Source organism: Atractosteus spatula, chromosome 18, assembly GCF_055471065.1.
Source record: "Atractosteus spatula isolate fAtrSpa1 chromosome 18, fAtrSpa1.hap1, whole genome shotgun sequence".
Lineage (NCBI taxonomy): Eukaryota > Metazoa > Chordata > Actinopteri > Semionotiformes > Lepisosteidae > Atractosteus > Atractosteus spatula.
The window spans coordinates 10,371,222-10,393,522 of record NC_142723.1 but is presented as its reverse complement, the minus strand read 5'-3'; the positions used below and the strand labels follow the sequence as shown (position 1 = coordinate 10,393,522).

At 36.9% G+C, this 22,301-nt stretch overlaps 1 protein-coding gene across 3 annotated transcripts; it reads right to left on the bottom strand.

Annotated features, from left to right (window-relative positions):
- Positions 1-734: 734 nt before the first annotated feature.
- Positions 735-21,140, bottom strand: LOC148818552 (ADP-ribosylation factor-binding protein GGA1-like). 3 transcript variants are annotated; one of them, XM_088936326.1, is made up of 17 exons: positions 21,029-21,140; positions 19,024-19,108; positions 17,005-17,080; positions 14,912-15,010; positions 13,808-13,931; positions 13,164-13,264; positions 12,053-12,133; positions 10,680-10,817; positions 9,184-9,265; positions 8,310-8,423; positions 7,196-7,345; positions 6,788-6,858; positions 6,022-6,200; positions 5,578-5,708; positions 4,913-5,082; positions 4,081-4,191; positions 735-2,041 (listed from the first exon to the last, which is right to left on the bottom strand). In XM_088936326.1, exons 1-17 carry the CDS (start codon positions 21,069-21,071, stop codon positions 1,931-1,933), a joined length of 1,866 nt encoding a protein of 621 aa, XP_088792452.1. In that variant the 5' UTR covers positions 21,072-21,140; the 3' UTR covers positions 735-1,930. The 3 variants fall into 3 exon arrangements, with proteins under 3 accessions (XP_088792452.1, XP_088792454.1, XP_088792453.1); XM_088936328.1 differs by having other exon boundaries at positions 13,808-14,171; positions 21,029-21,131; XM_088936327.1 differs by lacking the exon at positions 4,081-4,191.
- Positions 21,141-22,301: the final 1,161 nt, after the last annotated feature.

The window sequence follows — 22,301 nt, the reverse complement described above, 5'->3', positions numbered from 1 at the left end:
GAAAACATGATACTTGTCAAGTGTGCATATGACAAAAAATAGTGAGAGTAGCGAAACGTTTCAGATACAGGAAATCAGTTGCTTTAGGCACCATCTGGGACTCCTGTATATACTCCTGTATATGTACATAAGTATGGAGTATTGTGTTGTGGTAATGATTATAAATATAAGATTTATAAATTCATAAAAATATTCATTTGATTATTTAAAATGAAATATTATGAAATCGCAAAACAGGTAGCACAGTTATCAGTAATTTTATTTTTCTGGTGGTATATCATTGAAAAATTGACCTATTCATAACATACAACAGTACGTATGAGTCATAACATATTAAATTGGGCAGAGCGGTGGCTCTGTGGCTAAGGATCTGTGCCTGTGGCTGATAGGGTGCTGGTTCAAATCCTGCAGCCAGCATAGGAATCCTACTCCGTTGGGCCCCTGAGCAAAGCCCTTAACCCAAACTGCTCCAGGGGCACTGTACAATGGCTGACCCTGTGCTCTGACCCCAAGCTTCTCTCTCTCTGTCTGTGTGTCTGTGTCTCATGGAGAGCAAGCTTGGGTATGCAGAAAGACAATCTCCTAATGCAAGAAATTGTATAGGGCTAATAAAGTGATGTTGCTGTTATGTTGTTAAACCAGCACTGTGTTTACTATTCCATACTGTACCTTATAGCCATAAGACCTGCATAAAAGACACCAGATATCAAACACAGAAAAGACAGACCAGAGGCTTACTTGATAACTATGTTTAATTAAGAACAACCACGCACGCACATTTTGTCAAGCAGACATCCTAAAAAAACTTTTTTTCTTAATTTCATGGGATTTGCACTGAGCCTACATCAGAGAGAAAAGCAGTGTAACCAGCTGATGTTATCAAAATGATAATAAAAAAGGGAACCTGGGAAGAGAAGCACAGGTAAAATGCAGAGTACAATATGCTTTGAGGTGATGTAAGGTTAAAGAAGCTGGAAAGTATACAGCTCAGTGCAGCAGTGAAACAACATAATTCTCAACATTTCTTTCTTAAAATACTTATGATGAATTCATAAATCATAATGTTACTTTAAATATGAGAGAATACAAACATCTAATCAGTGTGTGATGGTCCAGCTGTTTCAGACAGATTCTATGCAGGCAGCATAGCTCCTCCTGCAATCCTGCTCATTCTACAAACATTTCATTTAATGTCTGTATTATCCGTATTATCCTTTTATTGCACTTAAAATGCTATCCTTCCTTTTAATGCTAACATAATGTCCATGATTGTACGGCAGAGATACAGGCAGCATATGCTGTGTTCTTGCATATAATGATGTTTTGTATGCTGTGAGTATTGATAGAAAACAGAACATGATTACTTGCAGTTTGATCATTAATATTACATTTCCACCACTGTATTAATCAAATCACTGTAGCATTAGTTTGTATATCAATACAGAACTTTTTCAGACAAATTGTACTTGCCTAATCAAGCCCTGATCTTCTGCGATAACACAAATCTTTCATTGTTCTCAGGTGTGGGCACAGCAATTCTTATTCAATTTGATTAAAGACACTTCATAAGCATAAATAAAGACATCAGAAGCTACTGTCAAGGGATGTATCAATAGAAAAACAGCTGCTTCAGCTGAAGTGAGACAAGAGAATGGATTTTCACAACTGCCTGTACTTTGTAGCCAAAGAATAAACAGCAGTCATGAATTGAAAAGTGTCCTGCAGTTCTCCGTTTGCTGTATCACACCATAGACATAAATACTGTACATTGCTTTTCCAAGTTTCTCTTCCACTTGTTACCTCTGTAAGCACTAAACACAGACCTCACTGCACACGTTGCAAAACTGTCTCTGCTCACTGAGTGTCACACTTGCACATGGTAAGAATTTCCCCCTTCTGAGCAGTCCGAATCCAATTTAATAAGCCTCTTTCACATGCCTGTCCAGGAGCTCAAGTCAGGAAAGTTCTCTACCTCCCCCAGCTCACTCATCTTCTGGGTGCCATGAGTAAAGTTGAGCTTGTACCGTAATCGCACTTTACCCTGTAGGGAAAAAAGGCCATTAACGTTTTGACTGGAGAACACAACAACAGTAACAGATGTGGTTGACAGGTTTGATTGAGCTCTGTGATGACTGGTACAGAGCTACTGTGAACAAGTGTACAAGGTAGCAGAGACAAGAAACCTTCTATTTACAAAATGTAAGGTCTAAGACATTACCCACAGCTGTAGCTGCACTGAGGAAAAATCAAAATTCACTAGGAAAAAGTGAATTTAAAGGCAAAACCCAAATGTTAAATGATTATAATGTAACCTGTATTTATTATAGCTAAATAACCACAGTGCAAGGGCTACATGAGGTTAACCTTGCAAAACGTAAGACATGACATAATTTTCTTATCTAAAACTTGATTTAAAATGACTAAATTAAGTCACAGTAAAAACCTTCAAGAATATACTTCTGTTTATCCTGTTCAATGTTCAATGTTCATCCTGGCACTGTATTCTCAAAGTATTTCAGCACATATATACGTTCTGTGTGTATGACCAGAATCCTGGTATGGATTCAATGCATTTTAAGGACATGCCATTGCCCAGACAAGCAATAGAGATATCAAAAAGTCAGTCCTCTGATGCAGGAGGTCTGAAGGCTCTTGGGATCCTGGGAGAGTGACATCATTGCAACAGTCACAACTTTCACAAAGACACATGCAAGTGCATATAAAAAGCTGATTCTTAAATTATAATATGTGTTAAATGTTTGCTAAACATATTACAAGATACATGGAATGATTCAAAACTTATATCTGTGCTTCACCAGCACCAGCATTCAAATTCAGATAATGACATTACATTTTTTCTGACTTTCCCATTTAATATCCTTTAATACATCAAAATGTATTGACTATAAATCCTGAGAATACTGTTTAACTTCAATCTGACAGCCTGTAGAAATACATTGCTTATTTAATATGCACACGAAAATATATAGACTAGATTTACATAATTAACTTTTAATTGGCTCCCTATTGGTTTAGTTGTTATGTTAAAATAATATCAAAATTGTTTTGATATTGTTAACTACTGTTTTAAACCACCCCTGAATAGTTAATCAATTTATATGCTTTCAGAAGGGGAGAGAGGACTGTTCTGGAGGAGTTTTTCAGTGTTTCACCTGCAGGCTCATTTTGATTGGGATCTTCAGCTCATATCTGCACCCAGAAAAGCATTTTCTGCTTTTCCTTACTTGATAAAATAGAGTGTCTCATTCTATGTTTATCAACATTACAAATCCTTTAAAAGGGAAATCTGGTGCTAAACACAAGTCAAACAAACTATATAAACTGAATACAGAATATTGTTACCTACTGATTTGCTGGAAAACCGTTTAACTCTGTATGTGTTAAAGTTCAAAGCTGAGAGTTTGTCCTAATGGAAACATTCATTTGGCATCCTTAATAACTATACTGGGAAGACACAGTGTGGCATTAAAAACATGTTTGGGGAACACAATTACTGCATACTGTAATTATCTAATATTTTCTGATGTCCAATTTGGTGTAGCTTACTCTGCATCTTTGTTTTGCACTGGATTTCTGCTGTAAGAGCAGAATCATTGAAATAAGGCTCTAGTTAAAGGAACAGGAATCCATGCTGAATAACGAAGACTATTCAAGACAGCAGGTTGGTAAGGGGGCTCATTATGGCAATTCTGGCATGATCGAATCTAAATCTTGCCTTTGACAAATTCCACAATAATATGAATTCTATTTTGCTCTTGTAATAAACTCTTTGAATAAAGGTGTCAGCCAAATAAATAATAGTAGTGATATTGCAAAACTAACAACCAAAATCACAAAAAGGCCTCTTTTTGTCTGTAAACTTTCCAACATATTGATGTTCTAATAATAATTAAAGGATTTCTTTTTACAGTATGTCCTTTGAACTCATCTAAAAATATTGCTACATTTAAAGATCATATAGGTTAAGAATCACACCTGATCTACATAAGCTTCCAAAGGAAAGCCTACTCTTGTAAAGCAGAGAAATAAGTAAAGGATGTGTGCATAGTTGATACTCACTCTCTGTGGGTTGGACAGTAGCATGACCTGGGAGATCACAGCTGGGGGCAGAATGGGGTTATAGGCTGGAAGCTCAGATCCTGTTGCCGATTGCAACTTAACTCTCATTGTCTGAAAGACATGAGGGTGCTTTTAAAGACCAGGATGACCAAACCAAAGTGCAAACTGTATCATCATTTGGCGTCCAATATCATGAGCAAATTTTCTATTAAATAAACTGAACTACTGCACTGCAGATTTTATAGAACATATATTCTTCATTTAAAGGCCCTTTTAATTTTGTGGAAAGTAAAGAAAGACTGCATACTGGGACTGGCTCTGGTTCCCTCACGACCCTGTATTGGATGGATAAAGAAAAATCCTGAAAGAAAACCTGAAGGCAAGTCTAGCCAACTAGTTATATTTCCAATCTGCTCAACTAATATGCTTATTTATGTACCTGCTATTTAAAAGAATACTTTCATAATTAATACTAGTTAATAATTTCATAATGTATTTATTGTAGGTACTGCTAATTAGTGAGCTGGAGGAGTGCAATGTTGAAAAATCTGGTTTAGGGCACGCCTGGCTATATCAAAAGCCTCTGCCATGGAGGACTGCATTAAGTACATGAACTCCTATCAGTATAAACTCCTTGTGGCACATTTTGAAATGCAAACCTGACTGTCACCTCATTTTAAAACGTGAACTTCTTTCATTTCTCTAAAGAAATGCCCCAGACAGAGCCTAAAAGATTTAAACATATTTCTGGCTCATCTTTTTTTAAATTAATTTAAAGTATATGTTTTATTTAAGCTGTACTGATCTTGGTCTTGAAAGGCTATTTTCTCACCTTTGGTACAGCAGCTTGAAATACAATATCTTTCACGGGATAAGGGGAAGTGCTCAGCATGGAGATCACAATGAGAACAATATCTGGTCGTCCAACTGGCGCGTCTTTGGCAAAGTGAAGCATCACTCGCAATCCATTCTTATCGTAGGCAGTAAGTGGTGGAATATTACCTGTGCAACACAAGTCCCAACAATATTTTAAAATGCAGAATCAAATCTGATACTGTCACTGCATCCTAAACTGATATGACCTTGAGTGCTTAAATCCAATTTAAAATGCAAACTTCATGGCACAGATAATGGATTGACGCTTATTTATAAATTTTATATTTTTCACTTATGTAGCACACTACATCTTTCACAAAAAGTTCAAAATAACTTTTTAATACTGTTTACATCTCTTAAATAGCTGGAGAGCTCAAGTTATTTAGAAAATGTTGCAGCATCTCCACATTAAGAGCAGAAAAGTATTTAAACAGAGAAATTCCATTGATTATTAATTAAAACCTAATTTTAATTAAGACCACAACTGGAACAAAACCTAGAAGACAATGACGAAGAAGTGGGCTCAGAAAAACAAAAATGAAAACTATTTAAGATTAACTACCATATTTTTAAATTCTTTCAAATAATAGTCACAACATACAGTAAGTACGGTAGACTTACTTGGCGTTATAGAATCTAATGAGATAAAGATGTCTGAAAAGCTCATATCCTGAAGCTGGACTCCAGGACAGGGATGTGATCCTGAGTTCACAATGGGCTGATTCTCAGGAATCCTGGGGTGGAGAACTGACCTTTCATAGAAGGGAACTGTTTTAGTAAACTGCTAAACATGACAGGATTTGATACAGAAAGTAATAACTCGCATTTTTCTATGCAAAATAAGGGTTACAATAATCAAACTGTATATTCATTTTTCAGTGGGACATTCTGATTCTGTGAGATTTAATGACACATCTTTCCCTTTCTGTCCATTTGTATTGTATGAAGGTACTGATCAAATAAAAAATACTTTAAAATATCTTACATATGCATGTAAGTTAAAGTTATTTTCTTAGATTTCATTTAACCAGCTGAGAGACGTTGGCTTGCATCTCATTCTCTTACCAGTTGCTGTGTTGGGCTTCTGAAGTCAAAGATTTGGTTCTGTGGTCTCCCTGTCCCCTGGGTGCACTGTCTACATTGCAGCCTCTTGCAGTCAACATGCTGGCTGGTTTCCTCTTCTCCACCTTGTCATAGAACCTACCACACTGTTCCTGGAAGCTGAAAGCATCTTCCTTTAAAGGCTGGAAAAGACCATGAAAAAAAGAAAATGGACCTCTTAAATAAAACCTAGATACCACACCGGACAAAAAAGGACAAAAAAGATGATGAATGAAAGGGAGAACATTGAGCCATTTGTGCTTGCTAGGTTACTAGTAGCTATTTATATACTTTATATACTTTATTTATATACTTTTTGGACAATCAGTCTGTATAAACCTATGCACATTTTGCACATATTTTATTGCTTTTATAGTGACTATGATCATCACATTTTGCACACACCTATGTATTTATTTATTTTTTATTTATTTTTATTAATTTTGTTGTCTTTTGTTTTATAACTATTCTGATGTCTGTTTTTGCTTGTCTTGGGCTGGACTGCTGTAACACATCAATTTCCCTACGGGATTAATAAAGTCTGATCTATCTATCTATTTGAGCTTATTCTGCTCATTCTTGAAAGGTTTTTACACTGCTGAATGACCCGAATCTTGTGTACTGCTCAGGTTGTTGGAATAGATCATAAAGTTGCAAAACTATACAAACCAACTGATATCAAATACATTTACAAAAACATATTTTTTAATAGATAAAATGAAGACCCTACCTTAGCTAACTCCGTGCTGTTCGTTGTATGAATCTGTTGTGAAGTCTGTGGTACTGGTGGATCATTCAGCCCTACAAATAGCAGGATATAGGATGCATAGCAACATTAGAACATCTACAGCAATAATAAACCTGTAAATACCATATCACTTGCTTAACTAAACAGGACAGGCAGATGTTAGCATACACTAACAATGTACTCTCCTTTCAAGACGTCTGTGGGAGAATGTGCCTGACTAAATTTAGCATCACAAAATAATATTAACTACTGGAAAACTAGGTAAAGTTCCTTCAGACTAAAAGTAGCTTAGTATCCAACCTAAGGCATACTGAAGTGCAAGTCACAATCATTTAAACTTATTCTACATGTACTGATGACATAACAAAAATACCCAAATAAAACACCAACCTAATAACATAAATTCTTCATCCAGAAGTGACAAAGAGCTGCTCTCTTCCTGCCAAGAGCCTTTGTGTGGAGTGGAGCCAGTCTCCAGACAGTTTAGCTCATTGAAGTCTATAAGGTGATAACTTTTCATCTCTTTGGGGCCCTGAGGATCTGCACATGCCACAAGAAGTAGAAAGGAACAGAATTATGGAGGAATCCTTGTCGTAGAGATCCACTCTGGTTTGAAACCAGTCTGAACCGGAGCTCACAAGTGGCCCAGTCAATAATGCTGCAATAAACTCGTATGGACAGCATGTCCCATGGTCCAGATATCCTCAGTTCTTTCTGGTCCATGTCACTAGCTGTGACCAGGATTCCTAAGAGGTAGTGCACTGGCTGATGATGATGATAACAATAATACCCCCATCCACTTACAGGCCAGGCTTTGACCTACTAAGCTTCAGTGGGTCGCCTGCTGTTAATTGCAAGGTGATATAGCTACTGGCATACCCCGAATTGTTTGAATGGATGGACTGTGGCCAACAAAGGCATCCTTTTTCTAGGTCCTTCTTAGGTCCGTGTTTCCAGTTCCTGGGTCACTGGGACTTTAGTGCTGTGACCGTGTGCTCTTGCCAGAGAGAGATGTACCACTCCTCCAATTAGCACAATTACTCCTGCTATTGTGGAGATTGTAGCATGTACACTATGGCTAATGGCTGTGATACTGTAAGTGTGAGTGTCAGAGAAGTCCTCATTATGTCCAGGCCATGCAGGGAATCGACACTGAAAAATATCTGGTATAAGAATGTAAAAAAATTGACACACACTGCTTCATAAATTTGCTCCGGCAACATCTGTACAACATTGTTGTCAGTCAATGATTCATGTGATTAAAGAAGAGGACTGTAAGGTTGCAAAAGACACTTTGGATTATTTTAACCTCATTCAGTGCAGCGTATTTTAAGTTGATTTCTATTTGAGACATTAGATATGTATATGATTGATTTACTTCAGCAAGATGGAGCAATTTCAGTTGAACATCGGTTCAGGATTTGGTGAAATCCATTTCAATTTCTTTTAACACAAACTAACTCTTTTTTCCCCCATACATTCTGAAGAAAAATGCATACTGTACCTTTAACTCTGGAGTGCTCACTCAAGCTGTTTCCATTTAGTTCTTTTCTTTCCACTAGCTCTTGGTATGAATTTACCACCAAGGTCAGTTTATCGTTGGCTTGAAGAATCTCAGCTGGGAAAGAGGAAAAAAGAAATTCTAAATAAAACAAAATAAGTAGTAAATGCTTTGAATACCTAACATCTTGTAAAGTTTTACCCACTATTTTCCCATAGGTAATATGCACCAAATAAAATGAAAATAAAACTGTCGTGGAGGCTTGGTACACTCTTACTCTCTTGTTTTCCTAGAATTCAATTTATTTATCTCCTCCATAGCAACTACTGTAAAAGTGTAAATACAGTGAAGAATGTAGACCTAACTGGAAAAAAAATTAACTACATTTTAGGCCAAAACAGCCAAGTCCATAATTATCTATACATCATTCAAAAGCAGAATTTGTCCTTTAATGTTAATTGCAATTGTCTAATGCATAGCAAACTTAAAAAATAATTTTACTTTGTAATGAAAATTGAGTTGTATTTTAGGCATCTTAAAATTAGAAGAACTTGTAAATAATCTGCTGTTTGGGCTTCACTCTACGCAGTGATCATAATTCTCAAAAAACTTATTAAGACCCTTTAGTTCAGAGATCGCATGCTTACACTCTGTTATTGGATAATAATCCATCAATTAACATATAACACATTATTATAGATGGAATGAGTTACCTTCTGCAAAAACTCTTGGTTTAGGGTTAAGTTGGGTCTGATTAGGTTAGTTATTACATTTGTCATTCTATTAATACTTGACAGACCCAAATCTGAAGAGTTATATGCAAATATGGAATAATTAGTTACAAGTAAAAAATCCAACTTTTGCCTGACATCTGTACCTAATGCTTCATCATTATCAACAGTATCGCTGGCCAGACGAAAGAGGGTGGGTCTCAGTTTTTCACATTTCTCATACAGGTCCTGGAACAAAGCAGATTCAGATGCTTTATCTTCTTTTACAGTGAAACTTTCAAATTTGGAAAGCATTTAGATCTTTGGGCTCTGGCCTTGTCACTACATGACTGGAGACATTTCTTTTATATTGACCTTTTGTAACATAACATGTAGTTTTTGTAAAACCTCCTGTTTTCTTTTAGAAGTGTAACTATAAAAAGCATTTTTTTATTTGTATATATTGATTTTTTTTTCTGTTTTAAATCTGCAGCAGCCAATTCAATCTTTAGATCACTTATGAAACACTACTGTAAGCAAGACTGAGGAGCAGTGTGTGCCTGCATGTGTAATTGCTGAGTCTGCTTTCAGTTATCATTTTCATCAAGTCTTACAGAAATGGTGAACTTAGGTGGAAGAACTGTTGTGTTTTTCTAATGTGGCACAGGTAGCAAATACAGAGAAGAATTTCTACACTTAATGTTATGTGGGTGTGGATTACATTATAATTTCAGCATATCATAGTTCTAAAAAAAACTTAACTGGCTGGTCTTAGTTAGATAAAAGAATATGATCTCCTGTCAGCCTAAGGAACAAAAGTGAGTCACTCAAATAGTTACAATGTGTTTTTGTTGTAAATGGTTGGCAAATTTTTTATTGCTTTGACAAGACTGTAATTCACCTGCTTTGTCAATAAAGGTGAATTTGAATTTAAACAAAGTTAATCAACAAACCTCCAGAACTGTTTGTAATTTGTGATTAGTACATTTTCAGTTAATATAGGAACTCTAAACTGTGCATTTTGAAGTAAGCATATATTGGTTCTTATCTCCCTTAGCTCATCAGTTATCAGTTTCCGTTAACAGCAGAAGGTTATGTTCCAGAGTGAAGTTACAAGGGCGATTGTGAAATTCTACAAAGGCTTTAATATTCTTATTTTTAACTGGAGTTAAGGGCAATATTATCAAAGGTACTGTAATCTAATTTCATTCTAAACAGATCACACAGAGGGACAACACCCTCCACACAGGTCTGAGAATAGAGCAACTTATAAAAAAACTAAGAAGAGACTTTAGATATCCCAGCTACTGTTCAGTAATTATCAATCCATTAATTAGCAGCCATGAAGATCATCAAGTAGGTAGCTGTAGCTGTGTAGGTACCTGTAGGTGTGTAGGTAGCTGTGTCAGCATTCATAAGGTGCAAAGGAACAAGTCAGGTGCCACACCTGAAGAAGGCTCCACAGCCAAAATGTTGTGTTTTCTTTTCTTCTGTTTTCAGCATGGAATAAACTTTTACTTGTTCCTTTGAAGATCATCATACATTAAACACCCACAGCCTCTGTTGCTATTTCTTTTTTGATCCTCATTTCTCTTGTGTATATTCAACAGTTCTGCTACAATGTTGCTTATTCCTACAACATGCCTCTCAGGATGTACAGTACCTTCATGGTGTCTCTGTCGCTGCTTGACAATTGTTGCCTCCTGTAACTCTCCAGCAACTCTTTCAGAAGCTTTGTATTGTTCTCTACTTCTTCAATGGTAGCAATACGTTTAGATACTTTCTCCATCTTCTCTTGTTTCTGCAAAAAGTGAAACGATTAAAACTAAAAAGCACAGTGATTGCATTATCTAACTCTGAGGGGTGTTGCTTACTCAGGAACACGATTGTGACAAAACCAATTAGAAATTGGAGCTTTAGAAGATCAGCTTTTCATTTGAGCACTGAGATGCTCATGGAGAGTCTTAAGAGTCTGATATGATTAGCATCCTTGACATTTTTTCTTCATTTGGAACCTGGTTATTCTTTTTTATGCCCTTGTGACACCACAGGGGTGGCCTTGAGGATATTTAAAATAGGCAGGGTAAAGAGAAACACATGGAATCTGTCTCTTGTTCTGCACCCCAGCAAAGATCTGCTGTCTATACCTGCACTAAGAAATGTTAATCAGAATCCACAAGACAGCAACAAAACATACCCATTTTTGGAATAATATGTTTATGTTAGCAAAATAAATTGATGAATTGCCCAAGAACCCCCAGCAATTATATAAGATTTTTCCCTCATTTTGGTAGTGTACTCGATAGAACAGAAAACTGTTATCACATAGTAAATGATTCCTACTGGAACACCTGTAACTGTTTCAGTTGTAGAGGATGGTCCTGTAGCTGGGATTCGCCAGCAGCTCTGTGCATTCTCGAAGATCATTACTTTAGGCTATGTGCACCTGCTGTATAACAGCACAGACTCTCACACAGGCCTTCGGGAGGAAATGAGATTCCTAGCAGTTCCCAGAGGATAAAATGTTGTTGTGACACTAACAAATCCATTACTGGAGGCAGCTCTGAGCTATACCTATCCTCTAGTCCAATGAGACTTGAAAAACTAGAGTTCTGATGCTTTATATAATTTCAGTCAAGCATATTAATCAATGGCTAATTAACCAAAATCATATAGCGCTACACTGAATAAAAAAGAAGACAAAACTACAATGGAACCAAGGTATGGAACTTTTTTGTGATTTTTAACCACTCCATTTCAGCCAAGGAAGATGTCTAAATCCTGGACTTCTTCAGGGAATGGCTAGATGGAGTTTTATGTTCCTTTAGCCACTAAATTACTAAACAAGCTGGATGGGCCAGCCTGATGACCTCCTTCCATGTACAGCTTTTCTTTCGTTCTTATCTGCTATGAGACAAACCAAATGAACATAAGCCTGGCCATACAGCAATAAGGCCACCTAACAATGGAAGAGAAACATTCATGGGATAAATGGTGAGAACCTTCTACAGTCATTCCCTCTATCAGAGATCATACCTCTTTTATGGTGTTCTTAATAAGTCTGTTGGCTGCTTGGAGATCCTCAGGTTGTTTACTTGTCAGAAGCTTCTCCAGTAACTATAAAAATATCAGACCTTTTTAGCAAACTGTGGGTTGACACAGTTCTGGCAGATTCAGTTATGTTACTCACATGGTAAACCATCCCTGTGAAGCACGGTGAAACTTATCAATGGCTGTAAGGCAATTCTGTTGCAATTAAATTATCTTCCTCTGTAAACTATCAATGACTCCAGTGGAGACCTAAAAAGTAGGAAGAAGCTGAAGTGTTTTCTCCTTTCATATCATGCTCTGGCATTGGCAATATGAATTCCCAAACAGAACTGTTGTTGTTCCTCATGCCAGTTTCAAATTTGTTCATGTTGTTCTTAAGTCAACTAAGGCTGTATTTTCAAAAGGAACAGCTTCAATGATTAACTTTTAAGAAATAATTTCATCTTGAAAGTAAAAATCCTTTCTACTGTAATATATCACATGAACCTAAAGTTTAATTAAAACAATTCTTCTCCCAGGCCCTTTTCCAATTTCTTTTGTATGTGCTACCATAATCTACCTTGTGTGTAGGTTCCTTACCTCAGTCCACAGTGTGGAACCCTTAGGAACACATCTCTGTGCTTTGTTTTGGAAAAAAAATTACATAAAACCTTTTTCTAAAAAAGTGACTTCTTGACTTCTTCGTGTTTTAAGCGACAGTAGAGCAGAGTGAAATCTGTACCTTCAGCATACGCACTAATGTGTCGTAGGAGGATCAGCACAATTAAAAGGCAAGAGTGTGCAGCCACAGACTGAACACCTTCTATCTAAAAAGCAAGACAGCATTTTAAGGCTTATTGTCATTCTGGGAAGTGGTGCTCAACAAACCATACCAGTTTCACTACACAGATTGCAGACAACAGTAAACAGCAGTCTACCTACATGGCACACATGCAGACAAACCAACTAGAAAATAACATGTTTACTATATGTGTTACCAGGAATCCGGGCAGAAACAGGCTTCCATAGGGGGAATCAGATTCACTTAAAATCAATACCTTAATCAGGCAGTGTTATCTGCTGTGCTTGCCACTATATGTTTGTTAGCTAAAAATACCTTTGACTTGTCTTCGTCATCAAATACAGAGTCCTGTGCTCTTGGAGCAGGCGGTGGCATGACTATTTTGTCTGGTAACTTAGGATCCTTCTTTATAATGCCTGGGTGAGAGACACAAAATGCAAAGATTATTCATAGCACGTGATTCCTTTACTGAAACTTTAAACTATGTAAAAGTTAGCCTTTTCTTGTAGCTTAACTTCAAAAGTTTATCAGAGAGGTTTTTGATATGTAAGAAGTTGAATGACATCAAAATCTATTTAGAAATAAACAGAAATACATATACTTATGAATTTTCACTCATAGAGTTTTGCGTGGAGAACCCTCCATATTCAGCATTATTTATTTGTGGATACTACAAGAATACAGTAAACATTCTTATTAGATAACCAGATAACCTTAACAGTATGAATGAGTGCATGAATTGAACTACTTTAACACCTGAACCATTCTTGACTGCAGTGTCTGGGTTCTGAGAGACATTCAGGCTTAAACAGGACTTGCTGAAACTTTAGAAAGGACACTGCAACAGGAGGAAATCTCTCCCACAATCAAAAGGATAAGCTAATTCATTAAGTAAAGCAAATTCGATTAAACAGGAGACAGAAATCTGCTCATTGAATAACTTATTGTGCTCTACACACCTTGTTTCTTTAGCATGTGATAAGCCTCCTTCATCTTCACTTCATCAGGCAGCCACACGGTCCAGCCATATAAGACTTCTGCCACCCTGGACTTTACATTCTCTGCGCTGCACATTCCCAGATACTATCAGAGCAATGTACAAGAAGCGCCAAGAAAGAGAGAAAATATTTTAGCAAATGATACATGAAAAGCAGGGATAAGATACCACAATCCACAGTACGTAAAGTGCAGGAACACTTCAAGGATTTGCTTTGGGTTCAGGGATGATGTAGCCAAATGAGAAGGGCTCCTCATTATCCTGAATGTTGATTGAGTTTTGTTCTCCCAGCTGTAGAAGTTCAAGCTCAGCAAAACCACTTGTTTCTAGGGAGGAGTGGAGAAGACCGCTAAGTAATGATTCTTTTCTACTGGCCAAGCATCTTCAAGATTCCACTGGACACTGACACTGGAAACTGTATCAGTCCTCTAGCTGGCTCCTATGTCTCACTGTTCCTGTTCTGGACGTGAAATGTGCAGGGTGGAGTGACAGCAAAGGTCCTAAAGCAGAGATATTCACTCTTGGTCCACGAGGGCCACAGTACACTAGATTTTATTCTGCAGCTAACTTAAAATTAGCAGTGAGTGAAGATCTGGACTTCACTCCTGGTCCCAGAAGCACTGAGTAATCCAGACTGATGAAGTGAACAATGGATTCCAATCAAGTCGTGAAGGATCCATTGTAGAATGAAAAACAGAAGACAGGGTGACCCTATAGGACCAGGAGTGAATATCAGTGTTGTAAATTTATGTTTTCTTGGTCCTATGTGATCACTAATGCACTAAAGAGGTGTTGTACAGAACAGCAGAAGCCAATTCAAAATTAATTAAGGAACTGTAATTTCTGTTCTTTGGAAAAAAAAATAAAACCACATAAAATGTAGCAGAATTGCAAGAATGAATGTTATAGTAATAGAAGGCACTGCTGATCCCTCCAAAAAACTTTAAAAAGATGGATGACAACAACTGTTCATGATCCAGTTCAAACAACATCTGTATGTCTCTAATGTTACACTTTTAATTGATAGCTTTATTAGGACTTTCCAGCAAAACACTGATTATCCTACCTTTGGAGATAAAACTTTGATTAATTCATTCAGGAAACGGAACTTCCCAGCTTCATTGTGAAATCTCTTGCCACAGTTGTTCATGCAAGCCTCCAGCACCTAACAAGAATCGGAAATAAAATGGATTGGTTTGCACATAATTAATTACACGTATATCCTGACTCCCACATAAATACAAATAATGAAATTGCAATGGCAAGGTAGAGCTTAGAAATTCTACTGAGTTGCTTGATGAAACCTAGTGATACCTAGAAGGAGACTGTAAGAACAATTTTAAATAATTTATCTGTGACTTCCAGAAAAATCTCTTAGACTATATCTACTGCAGTGCTATTCCACATCTATATCTAAGAGAAGACATATTAGCTTATTAGCTATGCACAAACTCTGGTGCAGGAGGTGACTTAGGTGAAGAAGAACATTGCCCATTATCTGCATTAGGGAAAAAATAACTTTATTTACTCTTTAAACAGTTTCAGAGGTGAGGTTAGGTCTCAGAGAGTCTTTAAGCAAGAGACTATTATCCGTCTGTCTCATGTCAAGGAAGAATGTCCATCAAACAGTTCTGATTCTGCTCTGATTTCTGGTTAACAGTGGGCTGCTGGTAGGCATGGACTGTAATTAAAGAAACATTCCCATTTGCGCATCTCCCTGCTCTGTTCTGAAACCACAGATCAAAAAGATTCCTGTACTTCTGCACACTTGTATTTCTCTTCACTATGCACTCTTCATGCATTTTTCATTTTGGAGAATGTAAAACCAACACAAAAACTATACTCTCGTACTGGCTATACTCTGGTAGACTTGTTAGAAAACGTTTCTATTTTATAAAATATTCTGTTTCACATTTAGCAACTGAAATTCCCTATTCAACCAGGAAGTAACATTAGTCTCTCAAACAAAAAAGCTTTGTCGCAGCCAATGATTTTGGGCACTGTAGTTGGAGAAAACATGTGGGTTTTTGTCCTTCATGATTTTCCTTTATGTAGTACAATATGACAGAGGTCACAATGAGGTGGAACATTGACAAGTATGATATTGTGAGACCTCATGTAGTTTACTATACAGTACATGGTCTACAGCATATTCAAGAAAACATGCAACTCACATTTTCTTAAAATTCCATATTTGCTTCTTTCTTTTTAGTTCTCATTTCTTTCTCATTATTTTTTCTTGTTTGCATGTCGTATTCACACTGAAAGTTCTACTAAGAACATGAGAAGGGGTGGAGTCTTTCAAACCCTCTTGCTAATCTTATCCACTAGTTGCTATACAATATCAGACTCAAATCCAGCTGTATCTCGAAAGATTCCAGAGCATCCAATTCAGAGCTTTGGCTGGACAGCTTGTACCATATGCCTGTAAACAAAAAGTTTTGAATAGCTTATGCTAAACACCCCTGCTCTTAATTTTCACTTGTGACCTCGGGAAGTAATATATACTGTTTCGTGTCTAGATTTTAAGTCTATGCTTAATGCCATAGTTTCAGAAAAGCTTCCTTTAAGTTTGATTTCTTTGAAGAATTTTTCATTTTTCAATTCAAACAGCATTCTATTTTTTAAGTTTCAAATTGTGTATATTGTTGTTTAATATATACAGAATATGTTAATTCAGTGTATCAAATTCTATTTCAGATTCAAAGTTTGATCAAATAAAAAATAATCATTAAAATGTTGTATGTTTGTGTTTTAGCAGTGATTGAAAACTAGCTTTTGTGCTTTTTTATCTGTTCTTTTAAAATAAATGTAGCATTGTTGCTCTATATATACTGAGTAAGCCATCTTTTTTCTGTTTTAAATACTTTTGTTTGGGTGTTCATTTGTTTTTTTGTGTCTTGTGTACTTGTATCACACTCATATTGTCAGTTTACTGTATGTCCCTGATTATTGTACATGTCCATTCAAAACCCTCTCCCATATTATTGCTTTCAGGTACTGGTTTTTACTAGGAGTTACTAATAGATGGCATTTGTATGTCAGTCAAGATGCAGATACAGTACATCTTTGTCACAAAAGCTTCAATGCTCTACTTATGCCTTTCAGAACTTTGCTTTTCAGACTTTGATATTTCATTTAGTGCACAACAAATTTCACCGTCAGGGCCTGCAGGGCTTCCTTCTCCTGAGGAGACTGAATCTTGTGAGCCAAAAGCCGAAGAGCAATCTGTGGCCTGTGAGAAGAGAACATGCTATTAATTGCAGTTTTGCTCATTTCAGCTTTTGTCAAAATGCTTTCAAACCACTGTTAGACTTGCACCATACAACAAGACACTAAGAAAAACGAGATGAGTTATAAATCCTGAAACGTATTCTTACCCTGTGTTACCCTTCTTACCCTAAACTTTACAGACCTGCCTCAAAAAAAAAAACCAAAGAGAAAGGGCCCTATCCCAACATTTCAAATAATAATAAAATTATTATAACAAAAATAAAGCCATTCGATTCTGAATCAGTTCTTATACCATCCAGAGAAAAGCCTTTCAAAATATTATGACGAGCAATAACATGCAAGTATAGCAACTATTGGATTGATCTGAATTATTCTGATGTGACGTTTCTGAATAAGCACAAGAAGAATGACTTTCAATTTATCTTAGAACAATCTTTGCCAAAATGTCTTCTTTCTATTGTATACATTTGAAAGTACAGTAAGAGCACAGTGATCAATGTATTCAAGTCATGTCTACAGATGCTGTCTATCACATTGAATGAAGGTTGTAGTGAGTCAGAGCCTAGCTCTGAAGCACAGGCAGCAAGGTGGGACAGGACCACTGACAGTGCCCCCTCCCCCCCATCTGGTTGGGATACCAGTTCATTTCAGGACCATGGAAAAAGAGACAATTTAGAGAGCCTATAAAGGCTTTATGGGACACATGCAAACTACATACTGATCATGTTAGAACTACCTAATTATTTGGTGCTATTAAGTATCGGAAATCTGTAAAACTGTAACTCTCTCAGGATTAGATGAGAAACAGATCCTGTATGATTCTCTGTTATTGCTTTTGACGTGATTGTCAAATCTGCTGTAAAAGGGGGAACATAAAAACAGATCACAAATAAAGCTTCACAGGATGCACAATGGGTCCCTTATTCAATGGAGTTCATAACAAAAGTTTGGGAGGAATGACAACAACCAAGTTCAATTAGACTCATCTATCAGTAATTTGTAATCACTCCTGATGTCATTTCCTCACCTAAAACATTATAAATGCTGTATGTGTTTCCCTTCTCTCCCTCGCAAATGTCTTTTTGCATCCCACCTCTACCTTTGCAACTGCCTTGGTCACTCCTAACACTTCACGGGGGTCCCAGTCTCCTCATCCTATTAACATCGGGAGGTTAGCCCTCAGCTAAGCAGGTTGAGCCAAATTTTTGACTAAACACTCCATAATCCTTTTAGTACAGTTAATTCTTAGATGTTGTTAATCCTAGTGAAAAATTCTTAAGTGCTTAAATCCCCTTTGCTTCAGTGTTTTGAATATAGAACAATTAATGCTCATGATTTATCATTTTCTGTGTGTTTGTGGCCCGTCTTGGTGCAAGTTTTATCAGTGTCATTTGTTCCTGTTGAAATAATATGTCACATGTTGACTAACATCTCTGTGCTCTTATCTCCTTTCCTGATCAATGAAGCTGCAACCACCAGTTATGTTCTTTGAGACTTTTGTAAACATGGAAAAGCAGAAGTCTCGCATAAAACCTGTTTTAGGTTTTAGAAAACAGAGGAAATGATCAGGTGATCAGCAAACTGCTGTTGTTACAGAGCAACTGCCTTGCAGAGAGATCTTTCAGAAAATGTGGGGTACCCTACATGAGGATGTCTGACAGACAGTATTTTTATAGCACAATGACTAAAGCAAAGACAGCATGACAGTATACTGTATCTAAACACAGACAGAAAATTAAATCTGACAAACATTTCAAGAAAACACAATACCTTTTAATGTCCTGTTATACTTGTGATGCATAAACACAGAAAAATGCACCAGTACTATTGCAGTAATATTGTTGCCATTACATAAACATATATTCTAGAGTTCACTATTGATTTTAACATGTGCTCTAAGTATTTACTATCAGCAGGTGATTTATTGTTCTTTTATATACTCACCCTTCAAGTTCTTTGTTAATACTCTCATAAAATCCCTGTATACAGTCCCATCTCTCCCTCTCATTACTGGGGTTTGTGGCTTTATCTGGAAACAACGGAACACTCATGGGTTAAAATTTATATGGGCACAGACTGGCATTCTAAATCAAGATTAGGCAAGTGTTGCATACATAGTTTATTTGTGGCTGGTACAAAATCTGTCATCTCTCAGACATCTTCCAGACCCCTTAATCCGCACAGTGCACTAGCAGGAGAACTAATCCGGCGAATCCAAAGATTGGCAATGTAACCCAGTGGATCCGCAATGCTGTTCAAGCTCAAGCCATACAGGCATGCTCTAGTGTCCTCCCCAAAAGCACTATGTCTCACAAACTAAAGCTTGTAACCTGACAGGTCTTTGTATTTTTTATAACTCTGTAAAAAAGTAGCCTGCTTAACTGCCAAATCATGTACATGCAAATATCTAGCAACACTGTGTTATGGTAATAGAGTTCAGTGGCAAAGAACATACTGCAGATGTGATGTCACCCCCTTGAAACCCATACAATATGGAATTCTCCTACAGCAGAGGACCTGGGCTTTGAGTGTAGTAGGGTTCACTGCTGTCAAGGGTGTGGTGCTATGCATGCTCAGAACCCACCAGTGACTAAAGAACAGAGCAGAGCTGCACCAGTCACACTATCTAACAGACACATTTGAAGCAACAGGGCACAAGATCATCTTATCTACTGTATGCTCAAAAGATAAATGCCACAGTCATACATGATACTTTTTCTAAAAGCTTTACAAACAGTAGGTTACATTTTCACTGCAGCAATACATGAAAATTTCTCATCACGATCAGGCTAAAGGTTAGGTTGAGTAACACTTACTTTACAAATTGGAGTTTAACGATTCACAAGTATCTAACATTTTAAATACTCAAACTGTAAAAACTAAACAATATCGCAGCTTGAATGTAGAAATATGAAAGATGCAAAGACTAAGCAGGGACTAATTTCATGCTCAAAAGAAAAACAACCTAACATTACAGTTGTGGTGCCTTGTTCCTAAAGAAGAATCGCTGAAGAAGGATCCACAGCTGAAACATTGTGTTTTTTAAGCTTTATACTTTTCACAGTGGAACTGACCTCTACTTATTCCTTAACAAGACTCTCATTATAATACAGCATCCTTATAGCCACCGTCTTATACGGAACTGCTGTTGTATGGCTGAAGCGCTCTTTCATATATTGTTTTGCAGAGATCTCTCATTTTCCTGTGTTAACACGAAACAAAACTGCAGCCGGTACTGCAGCTCTGCAGTACTAACACCAATGAACATCAATAACTGGCAGTAATTTCTCCCATTAACACAAAAAAACATGTGCATAACGAAAACATAAATAATTAGCAGAGCGGTTGTCTTTGAGTTAACTACACTGATCCTTAATGTAACAAATCGAGTTTAAGAGGTTTTCCGCTTAGCCTGACCCAAAAATAAAGTATCAACGCATGACGACGTTTAGCGCAACAGCAGCAGGCTCTACTGTCTGCGGATACGAAGGGCTTTGCACAGACCCGTTTGAACACATGACAGCACCGTCTTTCTCTGAAACTTCCTGTTTTTGAAACTACACACTTTTTAATCTAAAGATGATACTAGAGTTTGCAATGGCAATCTTTATATTGTCATTGCGTGCTGTTATAAAATAAAAGCAGTTTTAACACACCACAAATCTCAATTCAACAGCGTAAACAATATGAAATAAACTTAAAAGCATTTATGAGATTCTACTGTCTCTATCTGAAAACATGAAAAAAATATAAATTTGAGACTGTAAACGACAGTAGTATTTAATTATAAATCTTCAGTTTTTAATTGTTGCTTTGACGTTTCCCAGCTGCATATTAATTTTTTAAAAGTTGGCATCGCACGTAAAACTGACATTACAAAAGGTAGGTTTCTCCGAGCAGGGACGTGCTCCACACACAACCCTTTGTTTTCAGTCACGTTAAAACTTACTGAGCCAAGATTCTAAAGTTTCTCCCCCTTCATCAGCCGCCATGTCCCTCACAGGCCACTGCTTACTGTGGACAAACCGTGCTGTACCTTTAATTCGGGCAGTGTCAGTTTGAACTCTAGAGACAGCCCGGAGGCACTTGACAGAACATGTGACGCTGAGTTCATACTTATCTAGTTGGGAAGTACCGGAAAAGCAATTTTTTCATATAAAAAAAAATCTTCGTTTGTTTGATGAAAGCTCTAATGGTTCTTGGCAATTTCTGTTGCTCGTAGGCATGAGGATGGATTTTAACACCTGTGTTGTGATGATAATGTGTGCAACAGCAATTATTTTTTAAAAAGAAAACCGTTCCCTTGATGATCTTTAAAGTGTGTAAAAGACAATGATAATACTATAAACGAGTCGCTTTCACACTGTTTTTGTCAGTTGTAAGTAGTGGAACAGGGTTTGAGTCTTAGACCACAGCGGGCATGTTTTTAAATTATGCAAATGACAACAAAAGACTCCAAAACTCACTAGGACTGCCCTAGCCACCCTCAGGATCTCCTAGTTCAGCTTCACTCATGGTCAGTCCAGGTCGGATGTATAAATCACTGACACCATTAATCCAGTGGAACTCTTTTGAATAAAACCGCAAAATACAAACCAGAGGTCACAAGTGGAAACTGCTGTATGTAGAAGTGTATATAAAACTAGGAATGTAAGGCACTTGTTTAACACAAAGGGTTTTGTAAGTGTGGAACAAGCTACCCAACCATATAGTTTAAGCCAAGACCCTGTCATCCTTCAAGAAACGGCTGGATGAGACCCTTAGCTCAATAATGTACTACCAAATGAGCTAAATGGGCCAAATGGCTTCCTCTCATTTGTTAACCATTCTTAAGACTTTTAAAAGCAACTGCCTATGGTCATATTCACCATTAAAAATGGGTTCCTTAGCAGACTATATCAAAAGAATAGTATCAAATGCCTTAATTTAGGTATTTGTAAAAAACAAAATTATTCTGTTATGCTTTAGTGTTCATAAAATATTTAATTCAAAATCTCAACAGCAAAAAATGCTGGGCATTAAGACTGCAGTTTATTTGCGGATATTATGGTTGCAAATTCACTGTCAAGCTGACCTTCTACTGAATGTAGGTTTACATGCTTGAGTATGACTGCTGTAACTGGTAAAACAGAGTACTGGCACACAGTTTTTGAAATACACAGAACTCAACCGCATTCATGAGCACAATCGTGTTTTTCTCTATAGTGATTTTTTTTAACAAA

Coding starts and splice junctions, on each gene's coding strand:
- LOC148818552 (XM_088936326.1), bottom strand. CDS start 21,071: ATGGCGGCTGATGAAGGGGGAGAAACTTTAGAATCTTGGCTCA. Junction 10,818..12,052: donor TTAAGAACACCATAAAAGAG/GTATGATCTCTG, acceptor CACTTTTTGCAG/AAACAAGAGAAGATGGAGAA. Junction 4,192..4,912: donor TTCAAGCTGCTGTACCAAAG/GTGAGAAAATAG, acceptor CATGTCTTTCAG/ACAATGAGAGTTAAGTTGCA.